The sequence below is a fragment of the Arachis ipaensis genome, chromosome B3 (genome assembly GCF_059453495.1).
Source record: "Arachis ipaensis isolate K30076 ecotype BB chromosome B3, ASM5945349v1, whole genome shotgun sequence".
In the NCBI taxonomy this organism is placed as follows: domain Eukaryota; kingdom Viridiplantae; phylum Streptophyta; class Magnoliopsida; order Fabales; family Fabaceae; genus Arachis; species Arachis ipaensis.
This window is the reverse complement of record NC_142438.1, coordinates 2,162,124-2,185,939: the sequence shown is the minus strand read 5'-3', so window position 1 is coordinate 2,185,939 and position 23,816 is coordinate 2,162,124. Positions and strand designations below refer to the sequence as shown.

The 23,816-nt window shown below is 31.1% G+C and overlaps 3 protein-coding genes across 10 annotated transcripts; 1 reads left to right on the top strand and 2 right to left on the bottom strand.

Moving 5' to 3' along the window:
• Window positions 1–1,083: 1,083 nt before the first annotated feature.
• Window positions 1,084–8,971, top strand: LOC107629337 (sec23/sec24 transport family protein). The gene is made up of 14 exons (XM_016332105.3): window positions 1,084–1,624; window positions 1,735–1,800; window positions 2,830–2,883; window positions 2,974–3,146; window positions 3,254–3,440; window positions 3,561–3,706; window positions 3,779–3,933; window positions 4,372–4,453; window positions 4,533–4,648; window positions 5,831–5,929; window positions 6,647–6,770; window positions 7,025–7,302; window positions 8,122–8,336; window positions 8,435–8,971. Exons 1-14 carry the CDS (start codon window positions 1,294–1,296, stop codon window positions 8,644–8,646), a joined length of 2,238 nt encoding a protein of 745 aa, XP_016187591.1. The 5' UTR covers window positions 1,084–1,293; the 3' UTR covers window positions 8,647–8,971.
• Window positions 8,972–9,265: 294 nt separating this feature from the next.
• Window positions 9,266–11,413, bottom strand: LOC107634134 (uncharacterized). The gene is made up of 2 exons (XM_016337709.3): window positions 11,272–11,413; window positions 9,266–9,739 (listed from the first exon to the last, which is right to left on the bottom strand). The coding sequence occupies exons 1-2, from the start codon at window positions 11,393–11,395 to the stop codon at window positions 9,393–9,395; spliced, it is 471 nt and encodes a 156-aa protein (XP_016193195.1). The 5' UTR covers window positions 11,396–11,413; the 3' UTR covers window positions 9,266–9,392.
• A 2,380-nt stretch (window positions 11,414–13,793) lies between these two features.
• On the bottom strand, window positions 13,794–19,815 carry LOC110266043 (uncharacterized). 8 transcript variants are annotated; one of them, XR_015907620.1, is made up of 8 exons: window positions 19,426–19,815; window positions 19,142–19,299; window positions 18,966–19,011; window positions 17,972–18,030; window positions 16,985–17,200; window positions 16,722–16,873; window positions 15,574–15,648; window positions 13,794–14,077 (listed from the first exon to the last, which is right to left on the bottom strand). XR_015907620.1 is itself a non-coding variant. In XM_088509826.1 (8 exons), the coding sequence occupies exons 5-7, from the start codon at window positions 17,082–17,084 to the stop codon at window positions 15,593–15,595; spliced, it is 291 nt and encodes a 96-aa protein (XP_088365952.1). In that variant the 5' UTR covers window positions 17,085–17,200; window positions 17,972–18,030; window positions 18,966–19,011; window positions 19,142–19,299; window positions 19,426–19,815; the 3' UTR covers window positions 13,794–14,077; window positions 15,574–15,592. The 8 variants fall into 8 exon arrangements, 5 of the variants coding, with proteins under 5 accessions (XP_088365952.1, XP_088365948.1, XP_088365950.1 ...); XR_015907619.1 differs by having other exon boundaries at window positions 15,574–15,653; window positions 16,726–16,873; XR_015907621.1 differs by having other exon boundaries at window positions 16,726–16,873.
• Between the last annotated feature and the right edge of the window lie 4,001 nt (window positions 19,816–23,816).

Below are 23,816 nucleotides of genomic sequence, written 5' to 3'. Positions count from 1 at the left end.
CCCTCATCCTCTGTCTTATCATCTCCATGGCCACATTGTCTACCACTCCGATCGCTTCCTTCACCTTCTTCTCCGAACCAATATTCAATAATCGCTTCAGTTTTCATATGAGCGGTGACAGCGACATTGCTCGTTGTACTGATAGCTTAGATGCGAGGCTGACGCCGTCTTCCATGTTGGACTCCGAAAGAGAAGGAATGAAGCACTCAAGGTCCATTTCAAATGAGAATTTGCATATGATATCAAAGGAGAATTTTCTCATGATATAAAAGGAGAATTTTTCTCATGATATCTAATGTCTAACAATCTATATTGCTTGACGAAAAATAGAGAAAGACGTGCTGTTGGGGTAGTTGTAGAACTTGGTCTTAACGATGTGGTGGACGTTATCGGGAGGTTGGATGTGATGTTTTTATCGAGGACGTGGAGGTGGATGTTTCTAGTGAGTGAAGTGCAAAGTAGGTGGGTGTACCAATCACAAAAATTTAGGAAGTGCGTGGTTTATGACATGTTGAGGTAGGTACGACACACGTGGCAGTTAAACCATGATTTGATCTTGGAGTTAAAGAGGAGGAAAGAAAAAATAGAAAAGAAGACCATGAAGGCGAAGAATGAGAATATGAATGTTAGGGTTATGCGAGATATGATAAAAATTAGGAATTATTTTATCTCATATTAAAATTGACAGAATAAAAGATCTAAGTAATTGATAGAATTAATTGTTAGAAACTAATTAAATAATTAATTTTAATTAAAAATTAGTGTTGTCCAAAATTTTTTACAAACCAAAATAAATAAATATTTTTTTTATTAGGAACTTCGCACTCCTTAAAAATAAATGTAGGTATTCACTCTAAAAAAAAATTATTCTTCACATACAAGTTATTTATACATACAAGTTCATACAAGTCATTTATATTGTATTGTTTAAAAATTTTTGGTGTATGTATATTGATAAATTTTGTATAATTCAAACTCTTTCTTTTCTTTCTTGCATTATAAAAGTGAATTTTATTGAATTAAGATTAATTTGTATAAACTTATATGCCAAAAAAACTTGTATGTGTAGCAGGTCTCTAAAAAAAATGTATTTTTATTCCAATTCATCGAGACATTCACACGACTAGTTACATCGGCCGCAACCGCAGGCACAAGCAACCCAAAGCGAAAATCCCAAACACTAAACGCGGGTAGTGACGCACACATCACTCAGACACTCACCTACTACTGTTTCGAACTCGGTCACTCGAATCCGTGTCAACACAGTTCGAACTCGCTCCATCCTCGACGACCATGGCGGTGAGAGCCACAGTCTCGCGATTCCCCGTCGACACAGACGCACGCGAAGGATCTGGCCTCCTCTGGGGAGTCACCGTGACGCCATTCGCCGCCGTCGACGAGAACGGCAATTCTCCGGCGTTCGGATCGGGCGGCGACATCCTACCTCGGTGCGAGAACTGTTGGGCGTACTTCAACACGTACTGCGAGCTGGAGCAGTGGGCGTGGTCATGTTCTCTCTGCGGCACCCTCAATGGCCTCTCCTCCGCCGCTGTCGAGCGCTACTCACTCCCCAAGTCCTGCGCCGAGATGTGCTCTTCCTTCGTAGATCTTGAGTTGCCATTAGGTAATTCCCTTGAATCGATGCTTTGCTTCTTCAACTGAAGTTGTACAGGTTTCCTATCCATTTTCTGTCTTTTGTTATTATGACTTCTTTTTTAATTTGAATTGGCTTAGATGGATCGTCGGAGGAAGCGGCAATGCAAGCCCGTCCTGTCTATGTTGCTGCCGTTGACTTGTCCTGTAAGATTTATCTGTTTGAACTGAACAATTCTTCCTCCTTTCTTCTCTCCCTCGTTCTCTTTCTCTCTCTCTCTCTCACACACACACACATAATTTCCTTAGTTCGGTGAGGTTAGTCAGTTAGGGGTTTCGCAGTGAGAAAGAGAGAAAGAGAGATCATTTTGTTTTTTGGAATGCAACTTTTGCGTTTCCTTTTAGCTGGTTCATTGTTTTTGACGTGTGTGAGAGAGGTCTGTGTGAAGTTCATTCATGCTGCAGCTGCTTTTGGGTGCAAGAAATGAATTCCCCCAATGATTATTTGGCGCATTTGTGAACTTGGTTCCAGTTTCTGCCTTTGCTTCCTTAAGGGTCGAGGCTGAAGGGAGACCATGGTTTGGAATGACATGACATTTATGAGTCTAGATGTGAATTATGGCAAATTGGTAACGGTTGTGTACAATGCTTCCCTGGTTGTTCAAGACAAATTTGCTACTAGTTATACTGATATAGCATTTCAAACTGTGAACTGTGATCAACCAGTGATTTGTGGCCTTACTTCTGTCGAATGTGAACGAAAATTCCATCACAGCAGTAATTGCAATTATTTGATCATTTCCTCCTTTTGCTTTCTCTCACTTAGTTACTTTTGCCCTGACATTTGATTCTATGTAGAAGGATGCTGTGATCATGCTATCAAGTCCAGAAAGCTTCCCTTTGATACTCTCGATTATATACTTTTTTTCTTTAAAGATCCATATACTAAGGAGAGTCAATTATAGGAGAGTCAATTATACTGAGTTAACCCTATTGATAGAATTAGAAGGAGACTAAGAAGCACTAGAGACGAGACCACTACAAATATTTTAATTTTAATGGTTTGAATAGACATGGTTTACAATATAATGTTGGATCCATATAATGGATTTAACCCTGTGGAACAAAGCCTTGTTGTTATTGTTACACTTGTTTTTTGATTATTTACTAATATGCAGATGAATCTTCTTGATATTGTTATTTATAACTTGGAAAATATTCTGGGTTTTACTGCAGCTTCAGAGGAGTTTTTGGAGCTGACTAAAAGTGCACTGCTGGCAGCTTTGGAAGGTAATATGTTAATCCAACTAAACAGTTCTTTGTATATGGTAATTTTTTTATGGTTTCTTTTAATTTTCTTTTCCATGTGTTCTACTACAGCTCTTGCTCCTGGTTCACTTTTTGGGCTTGCTACCTTCAGCCACAAACTAGGATTGTATGATATTCAAGGTCCTATTCCTGTTGTAAAAAATGTGTTCATCCCTCCTGATGCAGAGGGAACTTTACCAATTGGGCTTGATGATGTCATGCCTTTGTTACAGTTTCTGGCTCCTGTATGTTAACCATATGCAATTTTTTTAGGATTACTGTTTTCACGTTGAAGCACAAAAGATCACTTTATATGGGAAATTCTGTTCGACCTAAAAGCCTTTTTTTTCAGGTGGACACCTGTAAGGACCATATTGCATCTGCGCTTGAAACACTAAGACCTACGACTTCATGGGAGAGAACCACGGCAGCTGGTCAATCACTGGATGGTGTTCTGATAGGTGGGCGCGGTTTTGGGGTGGCAATGGAAGCCCTCTGCAATTACCTTGGATCCGAATATGGAAACACGTTTGCTTTAGGTTTGAATGATTTTAACTACAAAACTCAGATGCTGTTTACAAGGTTGATGTTTGATTTCTTTAATGTCAATTTTGCATGCTTAAGCTTCAAGCAGATGTTATTTCCATTGAGTACTGCAGCTAGAATCTTTGCTTTCTTGTCTGGTCCCCCTGATTATGGAGCTGGACTGTTGGATACAAGACGGTATGGTGAGCAGTATGCAAGCAAAGGAGAGGATGCAGATCGTGCTTTACTCCCAGAGCAGACACCATTTTATAAAGATCTGGTATTTAACTTATGTTATTTTTTTACTTTTACCTTTCATGTTTTTAGAAGTGAAAAAGTTGACATATTACAGGCTGCTGTTGCTGTTCAAGCAGGTGTCTGTGTGGACATATTTGCGGTAACAAATGAGTACACAGATTTGGCTTCCCTGAAATTTCTGAGTATTGAAAGTGGTGGTTCCTTATTTTTGTATACAAGTACTGAGGATTCAACTTTGCCTCAGGACATGTAAGTCTCATTTCATAACTTTCCAAGACATGCTTTATGGGTAAAACCATTGCAGTTGCCTGATTTATATCTGTAGGAGATAGGTGTTCAGTATTGGCTGTTGACTATTTTCCTGTGTCCACAATACAGTCTAAAATCGGTGATATTGTGACAACTTTCTTCTTAGTCAAATTAGATTTAAATTGACTATAGAGCTAATTGTATGTTAATAACATTGAAATATATGTTTATTGCTTTAGCTGTTTCTTTTTCAAAATGGTTAATTAATTTGGCAACCCGGAAACTCACTTAAGTAATAAATTTTGAACTCAAATATAAAAAATTAAACGCAGTTGAAGAACTGTTGCAAGTATCCCCCAACTATTAATGATATTTCTTAACATGCTTTCACATATATATATCAAGTGGTGACTGTATTGTGATCTGTTCTCCTTGCAGGTACCGAATGCTGAGTCGGCCATATGCATTTGGTTGTGTCCTTCGATTGAGAACTTCAACTGAATTTAAACCTGGCAATTCTGTAAGTGTGATCTAATGGATGGATTTATATTTCATATCTTTTGCATATATTTATAGAATAATGTGATATTGTATTGCAGTATGGTCACTTCTTCCCGGATCCACAGTATGAAAATGTTCAACACATCATATGTTGTGATTCTTATGCTACATATGCTTATGACTTTGTGTTTGAAAACAATGTTGGATTTTCAAGGTATAAACTATTACTGGTTACAGTATTGTCTGACTTTTACTAGCTTGAAAGCTTGTACATGAAAAGTATACTTTATACCCATAGCGTTTGAATTAAATTTCAATTTTACCTTTGAGTTTTATTTTGTTCAATTTTACACCAAATGTTTCAAACCTTTTCAATTTTACCCGTTAATTTTTATTTCGTTTCAATTTTACACCAAATGTTTCAGAACGTTTCAAAAAGGCTGGTCAAAATTTTGTGCCTGCCCTGTTTCAGAAGCCTAAAATTGAAATGTTATGAAACATTTGGTGTAAAATTGAAATGAAATAAAACTTAAGCATAAAGTTGAAATTTAAATACAAACGCTAAGGGTATAAAATATACTTTTTCCTTTTCTAATGTATAGTTACTTAAGGTGCATTCAAAAGTGAAAATGTTATGTAAGCCTTGTACTTTTCTGTGTTATTTTTACTCAGAATTTTATGAGGCCATTCTACGTCTAGTCTTCTAATTCATTAGTTTGTCCATAAACTACTGATTGTTTAAGTAGCAGTTTCTCTTAATGGAAAGACTGTACCTTTTCATAGTTTGTGCTTTGAAGAGCTTTAACAATGACTTTGTTTTTCTTCAATTTTATCATGTAGAAGTAGTCAACTCCTCTTAGTGGGAGAAGGTGGTGGTGTTGTTGAATATTGAAGAAGTAAAATAACTTTGTAAACCAAGACAATCTGATTAATCGAAACCATCATCATACCAACACATGCTATCTTTGTGACTTTGTGAGTGTGCGTGTGATTTTCACCTTTTTTCCTTCACGTATTTAAGTATTGACAATAGGTTCAGATTGCTACTGAATAAGGAAACCCTAGAGCTTGTCTGGTGATACTAGACCAAGAAGAGGAGTAACTGAAGGGGAAAAATGGATTAGCCATGCACATGAAGATTGTTTGCGAAAAATGATGCTTTCTTTTTGATTGGAGGGGTTTAGATGATGTATAAAGTACTCTTGTTGGTATATTATGACTGCAAGATGAAAATTTTGAACCTAAAAGTAGCTGGAAAATTTTAATCTTTAGTAACATTATTATCTTATGTGATTTCAATAACTTATAATTTTGTGTCATATTTTAGCAATTAAGCTTTAGTTCTTCTTTGATACTTTTCCTGTTCTGATCCAATTCGATGTTATCTTTTTTGCAGAAACAAGTCAGATGTTCCTACAATTCAAATTGCATTTCAGTACTCAGTTGTAGTTCCTCCCAAGGAACTTTCCAATTTAGCAGGAGTTTCTACAAATAGGTACAGAGAGGAGATATTAGATGTTTATGAATTGTATATGGATCTTCTCCCATTATCCTATGGTATATATGGTATGGGTGTTTTTCTATATTATCCATGTTAGATGCAGTGAGTCCTATTAGATGTCACAACAAATATTGTGGCACTGTTTGATGCATTATCACTAAGCCTATCTAATGGAGCAAAGCTTTGTTGTCATTAAGTATCAAGTACTTTCTATTTGCCATCAATGGCCACAAATAATGTTCTTCCAAGTTTCTAGCTTTTCTTCTTTTGTTCAACTTAAGTATTTGTTGGTTGAAGATGGATCATGGGATTTCTTACCAAGGCATCTTTCTTTAACTCTCGTTTATTTAATCTCCACAAACTACAAATTATAAGTTGAACATAGGACTTTACCTTTTTCATCATCATCATCGTCTTCTTAGGGAATATTCTTGAAAAGTCTATTTTTGTTAACATTTCAACATATTTCCTAGGGAATATTCCTTGTTCTCTTTTCCTGTGATTTCTATTTCGGATGGGGCATTTTTTTTCTAATTTATTTAAAATGTTAGTTCCATTTGCTTTATTGATATTGTTTGGGCATACCCTGAGTCCCTCAATTTCTTGATAATTGTGTTCGAAATTCTCATTTTCTGCCAACATCTCAAAATTATTTACGGAATGATTCAAGGCCTTTTTGTGCTTAATTTGTTGTGTTGATTAATGACACAGAACCATACATTCTCTCAAACGCCGGCTTAGGATCCGCACGTTGCAGTTTGGTGTTGCTGAGAACATTAATGAACTTTATGACAGCTGTGATCCTGAAGTTGTGCTATCGTTGCTTGTTCATAAGGTGAATTGCAAAATCATCTAATCTATTTCCTTTGGTGTGATGTTTATTTTTGTGCTTCACACTTCAGAGCTACTTCTGTGGATGTTATGCTTTTTCTAGTGTTTTATAAATATATGAACTCCTGCTACATATATAGAATTATAGTAATATTTTTCTCCGGTCTTTTCTCTGTTTTCTTGATTGATTTTTTGAGTCTTCTATTTTCTTTCTAAAATATAGTTTTCTTGGGCAACTTATTATATGGTATTCTGCAGGTTATATTAGCCTCTTTGGATGAAGGTGTTCGGGAGGGAAGGGTTCTGCTTCAAGAATGGCTAGTGATCCTCATAGCTCAATACAATGATGCTCTTAAACTGGTTCAGTACAATAGTGGACTTTCCATAAGATCTCAGATAGATGTTGCATTCTCCCAGTGTCCTCAACTTCAGCCTCTACCTCGCCTAATTTTTGCTCTCCTTCGAAATCCTCTTCTCCGTTTTCACGAAGAAGGTGTTCACCCCGACTATCGCATCTATCTTCAATGCCTGTTCAGGTGATTGGTCTTCAGATTTATTTGAACAATGGACTTTGAATAATTGTGCCAATTTTTTGCTGGGTGAGGTTAGACATATTAGCTGACCAACATAGAGCTAAATGAGCTTTTATTAATATTTATTAGAAATATAACCATTTATGTGCAAAAAACAAGAAAGGCGTCTTTCTTTTATAAGAAATGAAAATAGAATTGTATACCTAAGAATCTAAATCGTAGCACTTGGTTTTTTTTTTTAGAGTAAACCACCAAAAAACACCCACTAAACATTTAGTACCTAACAAAAATATCCTGAAAGATTTAAACGACAAAAAAACTTTTAAAATATTTAAATGTGATAAAAGTATCCTGACATAAAGTAAGCTTCCCTTAGTATATACTTTATGTCAAGGCACACGTTTTCAAGATTTTTTGTGGGTATTTTGCTCTTTTCATTTTTTGGGAGTTTGTTTATTGGTGAATCAATTTTTGGAGGGCATTTTTGGTAGTTGACTCTCTTCTTTATTAAATAAAATGACAGCCAGTGCATTATGAGCATAGAACAGTGTGTTGTACATGTTATTTAGAAAATAGGTCATTTAGGACATTATTTTTCCTTTTTGTACTGTACTAGGTCAAATCGTTATACAGTTATAAATTTATTTTCCTTGTCTTGATTTTTACGAGTAAAATGAGTATGTTCTTTACCAGAGTTAGCTGCTCTAAAATTAGTATCTAATAATGTTGCACTGCTTTCGCAGCATATTGGTAGTGTTGTATTCTAGGTTGAACTTCTACTCAAGAATTTGATTATACGATTCAATTTCATTCGTGTTGTAGTGTGCTTGAACCGAGTTCCCTTCATCGTGCTGTCTATCCAGTGTTGACATCATTCGCTACTCCAGATAAACAAGCATATCCTCGCCATTCATTGAGTCGTGCCGCGCTGATTACCAGTGGCAGTCCAATATTTTTCCTTGATGCATTCACAATTCTGGTGGTGTTTTATTCTTCCACTGCAGACCCCTCACTTCCTTTTCCTCCACCCCATGATTGTAAGCCTTCTCTACTTTTTCTTCTGCTATCTTGGGTTTAGTTGGTAGAAGTATGTCATACCTGTTCTGCCTAAATCTTATGCAAAATACATTGTCAGGTTTGTTAAGGATTACAATCAACAAATTGAAGCAAGAGAGATGCATCACTCCCAAGCTCATTTTTATTCGAGGAGGGCTGGATGACGCCTCAGTTTTCGAAAACTTTCTAATTGAGGAGCAGGATGTTGATGGAAGTGGGCTTACAAGTGTAATGGGCTTTGTTTCCTTCCTTGAAGATATTACTCAGAAAGTTCTAGAGTTCATGAAATAGAGTTCCTTCTGGGCTACGGTCTCTGTTTATGGATAATTAGGGAACGTGTACATTTAGGGTGCCTCCATTTGTAAGGATGGGTTAAACAGTTAAGAATCGGCCATGGAATCAAGCTGGTTGTGATTGCCTTTGTTGTACTTGTACTTCCCCCATATATCTTCGGTTAACTCTTTTCAACATCCTTCAAAAAGATGCCAGTCATTTAGTCGATGTACGTTACCTCATTCAGTCATTTGTGAAGGTTTTCGTTGCATTCAAAGCATTTTATGTATAAATTTTGTTATCTTAATTTAAGATGATAAAAACATCACTCACCTTACCAGTCTATTCATGTTAGAAGAATTTTCTTAAAAAAATTTGACAAAACATACACAAGGGACTTTTATTTAGATTGCTTGTCCAAGCAACAGGTGGTAGCTGCTACCTAACGCTAGGAGAGGTACAATACATCATTACATCATAATAGTGTAACCGTTATTAAGATTAACGGTTAAAAATTACTTAAAGATATTTGAAATTTTTTCCATAATATTAGTATCTAATAAAAAAATAAGATAAATATTTTAAAACTTTAATATAAATAAATCTTAGTAATTTTTTCTTTGACGTCGTAGTTGGTGGACAACCCTAACAAGAAAATAATTACTCCCAATGAATGTGAGAGCTTTCTCAACCAAAAACTGGTCGTCTTATTAAAAATTACATCTCTTACGCTACCATTCAATGATGATGTGTGCCATACTTAATTAATTAGAATTTATATGCAATTTTGAGATTTCGAACAATGTAACAATTGGAATAAACAAAAGAAAATAATGGTAAAAATAAACAGAATTCAAAATACCATTACTTGTACCATGATGATGGTCGTTGTTGCGGTAACCAGCACTACCTGCAGCTGCGCCATATAAAGGAATGGGCAAATTACTATGATCACCATTCATTCCCTTGCTACTCCCGTGCCCATCACTGCCGGAATGGCCGCCAACTCCATGACCGCCACCTCCGTGACCGCCACCTCCGTGACCGCCACCGCCACCCCTCCTATCCACTGATACTATTGCACTTGCTTTTATTATTGTTTCTGAATCAGCTGTAACATGTTATCATACCAAACATGACTTTAATTTTTATTTATTGTGGCTTATATTGTTAATTTTTAATAGGAAAACTGCAACAACAACAACAATAATAAATATCTACATTTTTTTAATTATTTATATGAAAAATAGAAATCTTTGCTATGCTTTAAGTTAAGAATATATATTGCTGGCATAGGAAATTAATAAAAGGGGAATAATGTAGGTAGGGTAATGAAGCAGAAGTGCAGAACTCTCCTTTCACATCTGTTTTTTGTTTTAAATAAAAAAAAAAATAATAAGGACTTTTATTTAAAGACCCATACAAAGATATACAATTATCAAAAGAATAATGGGAATAGAAAATTTAAAAATACTACGTATATACTAGAATTAGTTATTATATATGTTATTAGATTTATTTTTAATAAATATTTTATCTTTCTAATAATTAATTTTAATATATATTTAGTACGGTTTTAACAAATTAGTAAATAATAGTACTAAAAAATTTTGAAGTAGTTTCCGTTTGGTTGGGAATGAAGTTTAGATTACCCACAAATTAAAAATAGAATAATCTACTAAAATAATACTCGAAAATTTTCGAAAATTTATCACGCTGACAAAAATAATTTTAAAAGATGTTAACGATAAATAAATCTTTGAAAGATTAAAAAATTTGACAAAAAAAACTAGTAATAAATATATATTCTAAAAAAAACCTTTTAAAAATTAAATTTTGATGCAAATTTTTGTAATCATTATTAGAAAAATAATATCTTTTCATCTTTAAAATTTAGTAATTTTATATTAAGTAATTTTTTTAAGCAAATTATTATGAATAACCACATTTTTTTAAATAAAAAAAAATTTAGAGATCAAATTTTGGACTAATTTTTTTTGTTATGGAAGTAGGAGTGGTGATATACTTTAACATTGTAATTTTCTGTGTTTTTTAAAACTGTGAAAAGTACACAAATCGGAGAGTCCGATTTCATTGGAGAGAGAGAGGGGTACAAATCGGACCCAATGTTTTCTAAAATCGGACTCAGGGTTTTCTGCCAGTACACAAATCGGACCCAGTGTTTTTTCCCAGTACACAAATTGGATCCAGAGTTTTCAGTACCTCTAATCGGACGGTTCGATTTTTCTTGGACAACCATCATACGCCAGTAAATCACCATACACCCCCATAATTCAGGTATACACCATTCTTTTCATCATATTAAAAATAAAAAGTTTCAAATTTTGTTCTAAATTTTTTGTGCACCTTTTAAATATTTAATATTGTCACAAAATTCGAATTAAAAAATAAGTAGTTTATTAAATATAAAAATTTTTTGTCATTTATAAAAAATATAATATTTATTGATTATTTTTATCGTATTTTCAAATCATTTAAAGATTGTTTAATCGGTAACATTTTTTAGGAATCTTGTTGTGGGTAGCTGAATCTTTCATATGTTAAATTAGTGAAAGCAAAATCGAGAGAAATAAAGTAGTTATTTTTAAAGAGGAATTGAAGATGAATGATGATGATGAGTACCTGCATGTGAAGAATTTCTTTGGTGCTGTGAGTTGACCGGAAGAGGAAGATCAAGATAAAAGAGAACAAGATAGAAGATCAATAAGAGAGCGTGCTTGTCGAGCTTGAAGAAGAAGTTTCCCATTGTAATTAATTACATGCGATATCTGCTAGTCCTAATTCTATATGGAACCTATATCTCAAACTAGCTTCTCTTTACATATTTTGGATTCCTGATACTTTTCTTTGATTTCGAGCAACGTAATTTTCACAATTCATCAAAATAAATAAAAGTTGCGTACGCTTCTTCTTTTGAATAAAATCAATATCATGCGCTCACCAAAAAAAAAAAAAAAAAAAAAAACCTCAATATCATACACGATATATCTTTAGATATGTCCCCAAAATTTACATCTTTCAGACAGATTTAGGAATTAATAATTTAATTCAATAGAAATTTAAAGGACTAATTCACCGATAAAGTTTAAAAGACTAATGTAAATATTTACTACAACTTTTTTAATTATGAAAAGTACCAATAAGAAGGGGGTAATAATAAGGATATCTTTGTAGAAATTATTTAGGAAAAAAAATAGCCATTAACGATGAGTGTTTAAGAATTTGTTTAGGTGCCAACATATTGTTAAAAAAATGTTTTTTTTAATATATTTAATAAATTTTTAATAAAAAAAATTATAATTTGTATTTTTTAAAAAATATATTTTAATATAATAAAAAATAAATAAATATTTTTATATTATTGTATTAAAATATAATTAATAAATAAATAATATTTTTAATATTAAATTATTTTTATTTTTTAATTCACCTAAACAAGTCTTAATTTGGAGGGATGAGCATGGATAGATATAGATGTTGACCTTCCATGCACACTCTCCGGCGCAGAGCGCTTCCTTATTGGCGTTCCCCTGGACCTCCAGGAACACGAATACACTACGTCGTTTTTGCCCACACCAATAAAAATACTCACTAGTGTTATACTGACTAGTGTAAAATATTATTTTATTATAAAAATTTATTGATACTAAACTATTAATATTAATAGTTATTATTTTTAACTTAAAAAAAGTTTTCATATATAAAAATTTATTATGTAGTGTACAAAACTATTTTATTCTATACTTATAAAAGTTAAAATAATTTTGTTATTTTTAGTTTATATTAGTAAACTTCACTTAAATATAAAAGTCTGTGTTTGAGTATTTAAATAAATATGGTTACATAGTTCCTGTTATACTATCTAAAAAAAGTAAAACTTTAATCAAAATAGTTTATATTCTAATCACACAAACAACAAATATAATAAATTGTATATCATTTTAAAGAGGTTTCTATTTTAATGATGAAAGAAAAATAATTATATTAATTAAAATACAAATACATAAAAAATATTACTTATATACTAAATATTTTTTATACCTGTACAACAATATATTTATAATTAATTAATCACATAGTTAAATTATTTTTAATTAACAAAACAAAGAAAATATATGTATAATTGTTAAGAAAATACTGGTGTCAAAATAATATTTATTATAAAGATGTATATATATTGAAAATAACAAAAATTAATCACTTAAATAATTTTTTTTAATATTTATTACTAATAAATTCATAAATATATCTTGTTTTTTATTGTAATATATCCTCCACCACCTAAATTTTGAATAAAATAAAAAATATATTTGATTTGTTATTTACCATAATAAGTTAAGACAATAAATTTTATTTATTTGTTTAATTATTCAACAAAGGATTTTTACTTAAAAAATATATTTTGAGTTTTTACCTATTTGATAGTTAATATTTTTTATTACTATTATATGGTAAGTATTTTGTGAGTTAAATGAGATATAATTATTTATTTATTTTACCAACCTAAAATAGTTTTTATTTTTTAAAAATAAAATCTTAAAATTTTATCCTTTAATTAATACCACATGAGAAACACTTACCATTTGTACCATCTTAAAAAAATATCTATATAAAATAGGAGCATAGTCACATTATTTATTTGATGTTAAATGATCTTCAATAAAATTTTAAGTTATTATATTAATTAGATTGACGATCTATGAATGTGATTTATGTTAATTATTTTAGAACATGATAAAGAAGTAAAATTACTCAGCTAGAGTCTAAAGTCATAGGCAAAGAGAAACTTAATATAGGAGTGTCAATTTTATGAAAAAGATGATAAAGAATAGCAATTGATAAAATAACATAACATAAAAGAGACAAATTCTTATGTGAAATAGACATTTCTTTTCAATTGCTCTACTTCATAATATAAAACAATTCATCTGTATCAGAAAACAATAAAATTGAGATATCATCTTTTAAAGACTAATACCTTCTCAGAACACAATGCAACAAATCAAATTTTTTGGTTTGCTGTTTTATAAATTTATCAGTTCACTTCAATATATAGTCTTTCTCAATGGCATATTTAAATTGATATTTATTTGATTCAACCATTTGATATTAAAATGAAATGCCAACTTAAATGGCACAAATATGATTTTTTTTTCTTATTTAAAAAGGGTTTATTTAGTTTCACATAAGATATTTGAACATAAAAATATTGAGAAAAGAAGAATCCTAAAAGATGTTACACATTCTAATACCACAATGCTTTGAATTCTCATATTTTGAATAAAAACTAAAAAAGAAAAGAAAGCACAATAACAATGTATGACACCCACTTCAATAACTTGGAAACTCGGTAACATTCATATTTTTAAATTCTCCATTGTTGCTTAGCTCTAGATACTTCACCGGAGGTTGCTCAGATCCAATGTAACTGAAAATATCACAAAAATAATTATTTATCTTATGATATGAATATGCTTTCATTTAAAATTGAACGACTATCTGGAACTTTGAAGAAATATGACAACTACCCTTATGAAAATGGTATGGTGATAGATAGAAAAAATAGATAACAGAACTTGCAAATATCGAGTAGTGATAAATCAAAATAAGTAATGCATCTTATAAAGTCTAAACATTCTATCATGAGTGTACAAAAAATAAACTTTTTGCAAGTTGAACAATTTACTTTTTTGTAAAGAATTTGTAAAGAATAGGAATTATAAAAAAATTATTAACAAATCTAAATAAAAGAATAACTGGTAGTAAAATTTCACCCACGTGAATATCAATTTTAATAAAACAACAACTTGCCTTTATAATTTTTCTATCCAAAATTATTTCAACCACCCACGCGAATATGTCAATTTTTTGCCTATTAAAAAGACAAAGCAACAATAAATAAATCCTAAGAAGATCTAAAAAATGTTCACAGCAGTTTTAAATAAACTACCATTTCAATAAAATCATTTTTGTTACAAAAGATCAATATACCACAAAGAAAAGGCACAAATTGAAATATAGATCTAAAAAAGAACAAAAATTAATGATGAATATAATGGTATTTAATTGTCTAAAAGTTATGAGTTATACACTTGTGCAGCATAATCAATTCAGCCAATATAGACGAAAACAATAAAATTAAATAACAACCGATAATACAATACAGCTAGTAGAATCTTTTTATTTACCACCAATAAAGAAAACTGCAAGACATGTGAAAATCAAGCTCAAAAGGTTTATGGGTAGCTAAAACATGCAGACACATCCAAGATAACTATTTAAAAGTATTAAAATTAAGTTCAATAAACGCAATAAAAGATAGTAACCCAATTTCAAAATTGAACGTAAATGGAGCAAAAATATAACATCTTTCTTACCTAATACCCAATTATCTATGACAATATTATTAGTTCTAATGCTTATAATATGAAGTGAGATTATTTTCTTAGACTCAAATTGGTCATAGACATTAAATATTATTAAATTTACAGATCAATTACCAATCCCTAATATGCTACAATAACTTAACTCAATCAACTTTAAACCAATAAAAATCGATATCAAACAAAGTGTCACCTCATAAAAATGCTTCCACAATACATGTTTAAGATACCAAAAATACATAAACAAAAGGTGAAACAAAAAAGAAACACAACAATATTTCATCTAATCTACATCCGACACATGCATAACTATGAATTCCCAACCTACAAAACTTATTCAACCTAATTCTTGAATGGTGAAGAATAACATAATAAATCCTTTTAGAAAATATGAATAAAAAACAGTGAACATTCCATATAGACAAACTAATCCTTTAATTGGAACAAAACGCCAGAAAAAACCAAAATGAGCAAAGCCAAAAAGCAAGTCCTAAAAACTAACCTTTAAAAATTAAACAGAACTGGTGAAACTTAAACTTACCTACAAAAAGTGATCCACACTAAAACCCTTCGTCGTAAAACAAATGATCCTTAAACTGCTGCCCTCCTCCATACTCTACACTTCATAATTTTAAAACCACACACTAAAGAATCACAAATAAAAATAGCTATCTTGGCAGAAGTAAAAAGCTAATAATAAAGTCAGGTATCCCTTTAAATCTGGGTAATGAATATTTAATTGGATGATTTTTTTACATAAAGTTTATTACCGAATTTTTCATTTCAATTTTTAAAGGAACATGAAATTAATCCCTCAATTGTAAATTTTGAGAAATGTATTTTAAAATTGAATTTGATTTCTTAATAATTTTTCTGCATGCCATCACTTATAGCTAGGTTCAATATTGGCAACTATTTCTTAGAATGACAATTTCAACTTCCAAGTTATAAAAAATTATCCATGAAAAAAAAGTACACTAATATCCCAAACATATTACACAAAAATAAAACCAATTTTCTAAGGACAAATAAATCATGACACTGTATAACAGTATAAGAATATATGTCTTATAATACATACTCTAATTCATGCATTTTTAACACTTCATAATGCTAGAATCTCAAATTATCACAGTCAAAATATGAATCAATGCCTAGAGTTAAGTATAGTTGCACTACTGAAGCAATCAAAGTCAATATATGCATATTGGTTGCAAAAGAAAAAAATTAGTCTCTGAAAGAAGAACAACTCACATGAAAAGTAAAGAAAATACCTTGACAATAACCCAATATCATCACATCAAACTCAGATATGCAATGTCAGATAAAGAAAAAAAAAAAAAACAGAACAAATAGTGTCTCAAACTGATAAAGTGAAACTTTAACTACAATAGACTTATGTTGGAGGATAATGAGAGTATTGGAAGAGCACTCATAAGCTGCAAAAATCATTTTGAAGGACTTGATTGAGCACCATCACATAATCAATATCCCATTCTGAAGTTAAAAAAAGGGAAAAAATTATTTGTTTTACAAAATGAGTGAAAAAAAATCTATACAATTGTCAAATTGTTATAGTTATAGATTTCTCTCGGCTTGAATCTCGAACCCTAATGGTATTTTCTGTAACGTTTTTTTAAAAGAAAGAAAAATAAAAATAAATTTCTACTTTTAAAAAAGAAAAGTTACCCACACTGCGGATGACAGGATCTCAGAACTCTCCATTCTTTTGACCGGTGTTTCAACTTGTTGCCAACTGCTCCTTCTTTAGTGACGGTCGTAACACCACTCACCGTGACACTATTCTTTCTCCTTGCAGCTGCATCAACAGTCACCGATGGCTGATAGAAAATTATTTATTCTCTATATGTTATAAAATAAGGGCTGCTGATTACATGCATCAAACCTAAATAAATAGAATAATCAAGAGTACCTCTGTTATAGAATAATACCTCTGTTTGGGTACAATACTATGGGGAGCTTTTTATATGATTTATATTCAATTGCATTTGACTGGACAGCGTTAGCTGAGTTTCCATCAGTTTCCATCATCGCCGCCCTCTTCTCCTTCCATGGAGCTTCCTTTCATCACTGTCGTAAGTTCTTCTTCACAACCAAGCCAAAATACTGACTTCTTCATGTCAAGAACATGTTTGGAGATGCGACTACTGCCAACAACAAAAACAGTAAACAGCAACAAACACACTAAATCACTTGCTCAAATAAAGATAAAGCCTTTTCCGAATCATGATGAAGTTCCCACATGACCCTACCATGTATAAATCTAAGTAATCTATTAAATCAAAATTCCAGATTGAACAACAGAAACGTGTATGTGTTTCCTTTAGTCAAACTTCTCAATAATAATTTTAGAATTACGCTAAGAGCAAACAAAGTATGGAATGCTTATTAAAGCAAATCATTAAAGGACCTTAAGAAACATCAATATTATTGCCTATTGGAATGATTTATTTGTAATGGTAACTTTGCAAAAAATTTATTAATAGCTAATTCTTTGAAAATGCCATAATATAAAGCAATTCACTATTGATCACTATCTGTGTATATTCTTTGAATGAAATTAATTAAATAATGCATATTTAAAGATAAAAGAATAATTAATTCACTGCATATGCATACTTGTAGTTTGAGTTTTTTTAATTCTTTTAAATTAAGATTCAGGTATTACATGTTTACATTCATAAACTGAAGTGGTGCAGTGCAGAGGAAATAAAAAAATACTTTAAGGTAAGTGTGTCTCTTGGATACTTTTTTTTTTTGAGAGTACGGGGAAGTACCACTTTGTGATCCTCACTTTTGAAGAGTGAATTATAGTGCAATTATCTTTATCGAATACATCTAATCTTAAATAAAGATAATAATGAATATCAGTCTAACCCTTTCAACATCCATAGTTCAGAAGAAAATTTGAATAATACCTCTTTAAAAATAATCTTGCGATATGCCTTCAGTCCTTTCGATATATCACCAATATGTTCTGCATGAAGAAATGGAAGAACTTAAAAAATGCTAGATCTTTCCAAGAAACACTTTCTACTAATTGAATATGCAACATCTGAGTATTTGCGTCCTACAGAAATTGTACAATGATAAAATGAATTTTTTATATATCAATATTCAAAGATTGAAAAAGAAGCTCACACATTGTTGGATCTAAAAAAGTAATGAACTTACCACAAAAGCAATCTCTTCAACAAACAAAGTTTCAATGTCAAATAATATCTTTTCTCCAATATTCTCTCTACCAATAGGTTTTTCTTTACTTGAAAATCTAATAGTACATCAAGCTTTACTTTTCCTATTCTATTAATGAGAAGCTCAAAGTGAATCATTTTAATAATGATAATAGAATCATGTGATCACGAAATTACAGATAGAGATACACAAAATACACAAAAAAGGAAGTGGTCAAAACCCCAACGATTGCAAGATTATAGTTCACAGTTTATTCAAATCATCCATGTGCAAAATTCACTCATAAATCCTAAAAGAATCTCTTCCTCGCACAAAAAACGACCATGTAGATAGAAAACGCAAAACACAGAATAAAAAGAGCATCTTTCTTCCACACATTGAGAAGTTCTTTTATCTTTTAATTGAAAATCTTAAAAGTTCTTTCCCTCCATCAATAAGTAGGACACAACTATAATCCGTTAACCACAATTATCAGGAAGCTAAGGTAACATAACCATATGATGCTATATCTACAATTTATAGTTTAACCAACTAATAAAGCAAGCAAACAACATAACCATATGCAACGTTCTCAGAACAAAAACAACAATTAAATTAAAACGAAAAGATAAAATGAAGCAAATAAGCTTTAAAAAGTCAAAATAAAATTTTAGGTGAAGAAATAACAGTGCATTATATCCCATCAGCATAAGAAATAAGAAAAAGACATAGATATACTTCTCTAGTGGCTTGCCTCTGCAAAGAGCTCTTGCTTTGATCTAACCTAAACCCAAAAACACACACACAAAACAAACTAAAAGAAGGGAAACAAATGTTTTGAAATAAAAACAGAAGAAGATTAGAAAAAAATACAGTAGTTTTTTATTTTGAAATTAAAAAAAAAAAAGGCTTACCTTTGCCTCACAGCCGATAACATCTTCAATGGCAAGATATCCATCACCATTCTTCTCTCCCATCTCCAACGGTGAATATCCACCGGTTAGCTTTCTGGCGTCACCACTTTGCTACCGAACTGCTGCCTCTTGGCTGATAGCAGCAAGATTTAGTGCATCTGAAATCGACAACGGTCAGGAAAAAAGAAACCTAAATAGTTATATCCAAATTGGTTGAGCCTTCTAAATAAGAATAACATAGTAAAAGAGAACGATGACCGAACAGCAGTAGAAGAAACACATACCGCAGTAACCATATTTGACATTGGCATGAGAGCTTCTTTTCCACTGTGAAAGTTCTCTTCGCCTCTGCTCCTGAAGCTCGATTCTCTTTGTCTGCCTCCTCTTCTCTCAGATCTTGCTCTCATTTTCTTCGTTTGTTTTAACACTCTCACTTAATCAATACTTTCTACCACTGCTCGATAGCTTCCTCGATACAGACGAAGAAGATGATAGAAAAAACAAATCCGAGAGAGAGCGCGAGAAAGAAGAGAGAGAGAGAATCAAGGAAAGATTTGATTTTTAAAATCCTGATTTGAAATTTGTTTACTCTTGCTCTGGTTTCAATGCAAGTTCAAATTTTAATCCTAAAAAGGAAAAAACGCGCTCAACATGCATCTGATTTGGATTTACAAATCTACTTCTATTACTTTTGCAGCTTTGCAGGTGAGAGTTGCGTGAAGAAGTTGCTGTGTTGCTTGCTTTTTGTTTATATTTATTATTTATTATATTTTATGTTTGTATTTTGAATTAGTAAGACACTTGTCAATTATTTAAATAAGACACTTGTTGATCAATCAGCCTATACACTTGTCAAGCACTGAACCTATTACTATTCTCTTATTATAGAATTTGGATCCTCTAAAGTTTAAATTTCACTTTAGAGAGTAAAGTGTGATCTCTCACTACTGATTTCATAAGTGAGACCAATAATAAATATGAAAGAGAAACTATTCAAAGGTAGAAGATCACACTTTACTCTCTAAAGTGAAATTCAAACTTTAGAGGATCCAAATCCCTTATTATATATTAATAGATAGATTGCTCTAGTCATGCAGGCCACGTTAGCACTCCATCAGCAACTAACCGGCAGTTCTCCCTTTCTTTTATTTTATTTTTTCTGGTGCGCGTGAGTAACAATGTGTTTCGATAATTTTAGAATTCTAAACATTATGTTTTTATATATTCTTGTAATTTTTTATTTACTTGTAAGTGACAATTTTCTTCATAGTTAATCTTGTGTTTTGTGATTATTTTTGTTAGTTATTTATAAAACTAAATCAGATAATCATGATATATTTATTGTATATTGAACGATAGGTTGACTCCCTTAGCTTGTCGTTGAAAACTTTTAACTTCAATTTTCAAGTCTAGGCCAAGCATAATGCATTGATAAAGGTAATCTAGTTTCATCTTTATATTTATATACACGTATCTTTAATGGGCTCATTCTTTTTGATATAGTATATAATATCATACAAGGATATACCACTAATCATTATCATCAAAATTAAAGCAACTTCAGAAAAACAATTAACAACCTATAATCTTACATAATATTTTCCTATATAGAGATCAGACAAGGAACGAATAATAGACATAAAAATTGGTGGATAGGGTAAAGAATTATATATATATATGCTCATGCCATCACATCTGTTGCGCCCACTGTCCACAAAATCTTCACATGCAAAACTTCACTTGAAGAAACACATAGCCTCTTTTTACGATCAATATATGGTCCCTTGAAGGCTTCACTTGAATGATTATCCGGTTGCAACAAGAAAAGGATGCCTTCCTTAATTATGCAATTTCTAAACTATCAGCTCCAATTAAATTCCGTTGCGGTGGTGGACTTATGATCTCTTCTGGTGGTTGATAGTTTCGTATAATAATACTGTACCATATCCATAGATCTTTAATTTCTATATATATGTGTGGCACGTGGAGGTTTCACTTTCTTAAAGTGAAGGTCGATCGTCCGTTAGTTGAGTATTGTATATATTATTAGAAGTGAAAATACTTATATGAAGATGATATTGTGAATCTTTAGATGATTAGTCAAACATATTAATTCTTCATCTAATAGTCTACAATACTATCTTTATGTGAAGATGTTATTATGGGAGTATCCACCTATTATAATTATTGTGTTGTGACTCATAGCTAGATAGGCCTGTTAAGACTACTACCATTTTGTTGTGTTTTATTACAATAAAAATAAATAAATAATGTACATTGCAATATCAAGATGCTACAGTTACAGAATATTGTAGTGATATCATTGTGTTGAGATGACGAGTATCATAAAAGAATGTGGAATGTCTAACCATATTCATAGTGTTGTTCTTTACAACCAGCCACCAGGTAAAGCTAGCTAGCGAATTTACCTTCTCATCGGTGCATCAATATATCATTTCATTCGTATGAAAACTTTGGAACCCAAGATGAATACTGTAACGTGGTTTTGGTTGATAAAAGTAAATGCACATTGACCCGTGCCAAGGGGAAAGCAACAAATTACCCAGCACAATACTTGTGTGCTTTCTGACCTAAAAAATATGCCAGAAAATCGTTCAATTTATACGCTTCTAACCACATCTGATAAGTGATTTAGAATATTCACTATTACCTATACTTAATATAATATATAAAAGTCTAGAGGCTGATTTTTGGGCATACCGTATTCTATAGATTGTTGACAGCCTATTTTGACTATTTGCGTACACTTGTATATATGCGCACAAATACAGAATCAATATTTTTCTTTGTATTATATTTGAGTTTAACACTAATCAATTTCTTTTTTACTAGAAATACTGTTTCTTACTTTCCGTACGCATTATGGCACAGTACATTAATTCACTACGTTTCTAATCAGCGAGTTCATGACTCAGACACATCCACAGCATTAAATTGTGGTGGTTCGAATGTTTCTAATGGCGCAAACTGCACATCACAGCTAGCTAGCATCCACTTGGATCATTCATCCACCACATTTGCGGGAATCAACAGAATGATTGTATGTTTTCTTCTTTTTCTTTGAAATTAGGGGAATATATATATAGTTATTACTTATTAATTGAATTCTAAAATTTTGTTAATTTAAAAGGATATTTTTATCTAATCGAATAAAAGAAAGATGTTTAAGACTTTTTATAAAATTAAATAAAAAATATTTTTTTATTTTTATTTAATTAAATAGGTGTATTAATAAAAGTGGTGATATAATATATATTTAAAAAAACAAAAATTAAATGTTGATGTGAAAAATAAATTCTACGTAGATTGTTATTGTTTATCTATTATTTAAACGTATCAGTACGTATAAATTTATCATCGTACCGTAGCAAACACCTAAAATAATTAGAACCATTTTTGCGATTTTATTTTATTTTACAAGAAAGAAATTTTAGTTGAGACCTCCACAATTGGATTTAATGCTTCTAAAATGTGTACAAATTGATAAAGTTGAAAAAATTAAGAGTTAAAACATTATTCTTATTAAAAGTATTTTACAAACAACATTAATTTAATTGGAAATACTACGCATCCTTTAATAATATTTAATTTCTAAATTTCTGACCACTTTTACAATTTTTTTATTTTAGAGGAGCCATATGTATTTCCTACGATAATTACTCCATTTGCAGGGGCCGTAGTGAGTCGGCCCTACGTACCATTTACGGTAAATTAATTTTCATATCTAATGTCAGCTGTTGTCCAAAGCAACACCAAGAAATTAAATTCAACTACATTCTTGACTTTAATGTGAAATTTTCTGCTACTTAGCTTGTTCACAATAGATAATTTTATACTACGGATGCCATACATACTAAGGAGAAGAAATTTTTTCCATCTATATAAAAGAGTAGCTGTACGATGTATGTACTATATAGTGTATACATACGTCCATACGTTAGACTTATTAAAGAATAAAGACCCTAATTTATTTGTTACTGATGTATGTACTATATATATATTAAGCTAGCTATTTAATTTACTAATTTAGTACATTTATTTTTTTATATAAAATTAATCTAAAATAAAAATAAAATTCAGATTGAGATATCACATATTACACCAAGTAGATTAAAAAATTCTAACGTCATTTTTTGAATTAAGTTCATTCAATTTTTTATTAATAGAGTAGACTGAATAAAGTTTAGAACCTTAAAATCCGAAAAATATTAAGGTTAAGAGATTTTTAATTTGTAGATAGGATTAAGGTAAAACCTAAACATTCTATATACTGTACTCATTATTAACCCTAGTCACATAAGATACAAAAAGTATATAAATTATTTATACTAATAAAAAGAAAAAAAAGTCTTTATAACTTAGACAATATAACACTAATAAATAACACAAAATTCATAATCTTAAATAATATAAAATTTATATTCCCTTCTTACAATAAACTAATATACTTAATATACTAACTCTACTTGCTCCCAGCTTCATTATCGTTTCCAAAATTGAAGGACAACTTCCAAAGCATCATGAGCTACCAATATCTCTAAGTGTGCATTTTTTTAAGAGTAGGACTAGCCATGTGCTCGCATTGTGTAGGAAATTCTACAGTAACGTGTGCCTTAACTGCAAGCTGTTGACACCAACTACTAACGTCAGCCAT